At 46.8% G+C, this 4,320-nt stretch overlaps 1 protein-coding gene across 1 annotated transcript; it reads left to right on the forward strand.

Annotated features, from left to right (window-relative positions):
• Positions 1-2,113: 2,113 nt before the first annotated feature.
• LOC124682506 (uncharacterized protein At2g39795, mitochondrial-like) lies at positions 2,114-3,877 on the forward strand. Its single transcript, XM_047217179.1, has 2 exons — positions 2,114-2,634; positions 3,501-3,877. The coding sequence occupies exons 1-2, from the start codon at positions 2,114-2,116 to the stop codon at positions 3,658-3,660; spliced, it is 681 nt and encodes a 226-aa protein (XP_047073135.1). The 3' UTR covers positions 3,661-3,877.
• Positions 3,878-4,320: the final 443 nt, after the last annotated feature.

A 4,320-nucleotide genomic window follows, 5' to 3' on the forward strand; every position in this document is an offset into this window, starting at 1 on the left:
TATACATCCCATCATCAAAGCACCCTCCCCATATGTCCCAACACCTCTCAAATTAGACTCTTTTTGTAAAAATCGGGACAAGATTTGAAAAAACAACAAAACAGTGTTGAGGAGGAACTAAACACTATTGATATAGTAGAAGTGGGATTTGGTGTGACAATTGCAAAATTCATCCATGAGATTAAACTCTGATAGTTGAGGTGCGCCAACCACTGGGCTATGCCCACCTCGTAAGATTTGGGAGTCTACGCTCAACATTCTCCAGCTCATTTAGGGCTTCTCTCAATTATTATAGGGTTACAAAAGATAGAAATTAGAAAAAAATGTAGGATTTTGACAAGATTGCATCCGCAAAACAGAGAAAACGAATAATCATTTGGATTGAACCACGGGAAAAAAAACATAAAAGCTGCATCAGTCCTACGTGAATAAGTGTAAAAGTAAAATTAAAGTGAATGTTGAAATTCGCATAGGATTGCAATTCATGGGAAATTTGTAGCTATCATTCCTTTGATTCGAATGGCTACTTCAAAAAAAGAATGTGAATTAAAATCCTCCTAAATTCCTATCCACATAATTTAATATAAAGAGGTCCATGAAAAGGACCTCGATCCTCCTATTTGACGCATTCATTTCCATCTGATGAGTCATCTTCTACCTAGAGAGCAGCTTCTTCCTCCTTGACCCCGTTCTTCCCTGCCGCACCACCTCGCCGCCCTGCCTTCCCGAGCCACCACCTCCGGCAGTCCGCCGCCCCAGCCTCGTTGTAAATCTCACCTTTCACCACCTCTGGCGAGTTCCCCCTCACTAGCACCCCAACTCTAAGTCACTGGAGCCTCGCCAGACAGCACCGCACTCGCCCCTCACCTAAGAGCATTTCAAGCAGATACCACAAAATAACTGCTGTAAACCGTAATTTTTTTGCAGCATCCTGCATATAACCAAACGCGTACTCCATATACACAGTTTTTGGTCAACCGTTTGCAGCGAACCGCAATGAGAAAAACGGTTGGCGAGAGGGAATATTTAGCTCCCACGCCTCCTGTCCTCGCCGATGCTGCCACCGTTGGACGTTGATTCCGGCCATCCCACCTCCGATGTCGCACGGAGAGAGCGCTTCGCTGCCACCCGCTAGACTTCCCGTCATTTTTCTGAAAAATTGCTATGAAATTCCGGCCTATTTTGAGCTACTTGGCAGGAATCGATGGATGAGCACCGGCCGCAACCTGTAAGGCGCGCGAGTAGCAGGTGGCCTAGGGAAGGCTGTGCGGCGACCTAGAGAGGGGGCGACATGCGGCTAGCTAGGCGATAGGACGGTGGAGGTGTATGGCCTCGACGAGGGGCGGATTAGGTGAGGGGGTGGGCGAGAAGGTGAGCAGGGGGTGGCCTGAGCGGGGGTGGCCTGGACGAGGGTGTGTAAAAAATGCAAAATTCATTGCTAAAAATAAGGCTTTTTCCAAGAAAAACTTTCTCTTTTATACATAGACCCCTAAAAAATACCGGGTTTTTCTTTAAACTTAATGAAGGTATATATATTGTTGAGATGTACATGTACATAACTGTTTGCAGCTTACCACAGTCCACATAAGAGTTTTGCGATTTCTTGTTTTGCAGTATCCGCTACAGATGATATAAGTTCTAGACCTCACCTCCACCACCGTTGTGGCGAGCTGCATTGTCACCGGCTCCATTGAGGCCCTTTCCTCCACTCACCGGCGACGTCACGGTCAGCCGTGCCATCCTCATCATCGGCGAGGTGGCCACGCCTCTTCCCAGTCATCGGCACATCCATCTCTACCATCTTCGGCCACCGTCGGATGCTAACTGGGCCTTGGCCCACCACTCTCCCTGCACAAGCGTCGCTACGATAACAGGCGCTTAAGGCGTCAAACATGGTTTGCCAAAGGTCTGTTCCCCCATCTTGTCTGCAAAGTTTGGCCCAGTACTACTAGGCCCTACCGGCCCAAAGACACAAGAAAGCCCAAAATCATAACGATTTCCGACCCAGCCCCCTGCGACAAAGAGAGAAGCGACTTTGCCCACCCCTGTTTTCCCCAAAACCCTCTCAAAATCACCGGCGGCCACCGTCGTCCACGCGCAGCGCCGCTTCGCCATGGCCCGGCGGCTGCTCAGCCTACGCCCCCAACTCATGGCTCTCCCTCACCGTCTCCTCCAGTCGCGACAGTATATGTCCGACATGCGCCGCTCCGCCTTCCTCGACCGCCTCCTCCGCTCCCTCCGCTCCGAGATCTCCTCCTGCCGCGCCGAGCCTGCCCCGCCTCTACCGCCTTCCGTCGCGCAGTTCACCGTGGATGACCGCCCCGGAGAGCAGTGGGTCCGCCTGCGTCGTGCGTTCTCTGCCTCCAAGGGCGGGGATCAGGAGGAGGTCAAGGTGGATGCCACCTTGGTCGACGGCGCCGTGGCGCCAACCCGCTCGGGCGCGGTCGCCGAAGACGGTGGACCGTCCAGGATGCACATCAGCGTCCACGTCGAGGTCTCCAAGCCCGCGCGGCCTGACTTGGCGCTCAGCTTCGAGTGCTCAGCGTGGCCCGAGGAGATGGATGTGGAGAGGGTCTTCCCTGTCCGCCGCAGTGGACCGACGCCGGAGCAGCGATACATGGGCTGCCAGTTCAGGTGAGCTAACGTTCTAGAATTTTAATGAAAAAATGTTGCATACTGTTGTAGACTTGTAGTCATATCCACAATATTACTTCGATTCCTTGATTTGTTAAGAATCCTGTTCGTGCAATGCTACTTCAGTATCGGTACAACAAACGATTTAATTGAACCAGGATATCTGGCTCCAATAATCACAGGGATGAAGGGACGATATAACAACTTTATGTGCACCCAGTTTACTTCATCTTGCTCAGGCCAAAAGAAATGGTCAACTTTGCACACAAAATTTCTACTGGATCGAACATCTACATGTGTGAATCTTAAGGATCAAGTGCAAAGGAAGTGTTCCTTAGGAAAGCTCATTTTATCCTGGGCTATCCTTTGAGTTCCGGATTAAATCATGTTATACCTGTTTATCATGCCTACACTAGTGGACTAGTGGTGACTGACTGCCTGGAGAGGCAATCATGCAATAGAGGGAATGCTTGGGGATGTGGATGGAACATTCTTTCAATTCCAGTTCTGTGTTAACGGAAATTTAGTAACACAGAAATTTGATCAAATTTGTTTCTGGATGAAGTGAGGCATGTAGACTTACTTCAAATGCTTTGGAGGATGACAATGCTTGCTCCTTGGAGTAAACAAAAGAGTGTAAAATAACCAGGGTGTAATCTTGCATGGGTAAACTATTTAGCACAAAAAGATCCTACAGTTCTTGTTGTTAACTGGCATTATTTTGCTTTGTTAAGATTCAGACTTAGTTGTTTGAATTACTACAGTATAGCATTCAACATTATGATAAATCTCGTGAGATGTTACTGTGCCTTTTTCCACTAGCTGTTGCATGTATTGATGATTAGGCTGGTCTTACCAATGTGCAGGGAGTTAGATGAAGAGATGCAAAGTGCAATGCGAGATTACTTGGAGCAAAGAGGAGTGAATGATGAGCTTGCAGCATTCCTGCACGCGTACATGGAAAATAAGGAGCAGAGAGAAATTGTCCGCTGGCTGAAAAATGTTGAGTGCTATCTCAAGAAATAGAGAACATCTGCTAGACACTTTGAGTTAGATTAGTTGTGTCATTTTGTCACTTCATCATAAGTGCAACTTTTATTTTGCTAGATGCGCAGATTGCGGGTCATGGTGCATGGTGCATTCTCGATGCTCAACATCCAACAGTTGAGGGGCCAATGTTTCACTAGTTCATAATAGTATGTTGTTCTCTTTTATCTTGATGTTTCTAAATCTCAAAGTGAGTGATCACAATTTCGTTTGCTTGGCTGGAAAAATTCAAAAATTGTAGTTTGAAAAAGCGAAGGATTATGCGTGCACCTTTCCTGCGGTTATTGCCAATTCATTTTAATAGGTGTCCCTATTCATATTAATAGTCAGGCTCCGAGATGAATTGATAAGATATTGGACCCTTCCAGAACTATAAACTTCGAAAGCAGACCTTATTACACTATGAAATCACTCTATTTAAGTTCCCACAGATGTAGAATTCTGTTATTTTTAAGTGTTTAGGATTTATCCAAATTGTTATTGGAGGAGCTGATATATATATATATATATGGCCAATGTCTACTCCTTTAGTAATCAATATCAATTGGAAACTGTGGCTGGTTTAAAAAGGCAAAACATCAGTGCTGAAATTACATTCCGCAACAACTTCCAAGTGTTCTTTCGGAGCATCCTGTTTTG

Source organism: Lolium rigidum, chromosome 1, assembly GCF_022539505.1.
Source record: "Lolium rigidum isolate FL_2022 chromosome 1, APGP_CSIRO_Lrig_0.1, whole genome shotgun sequence".
NCBI lineage: Eukaryota > Viridiplantae > Streptophyta > Magnoliopsida > Poales > Poaceae > Lolium > Lolium rigidum.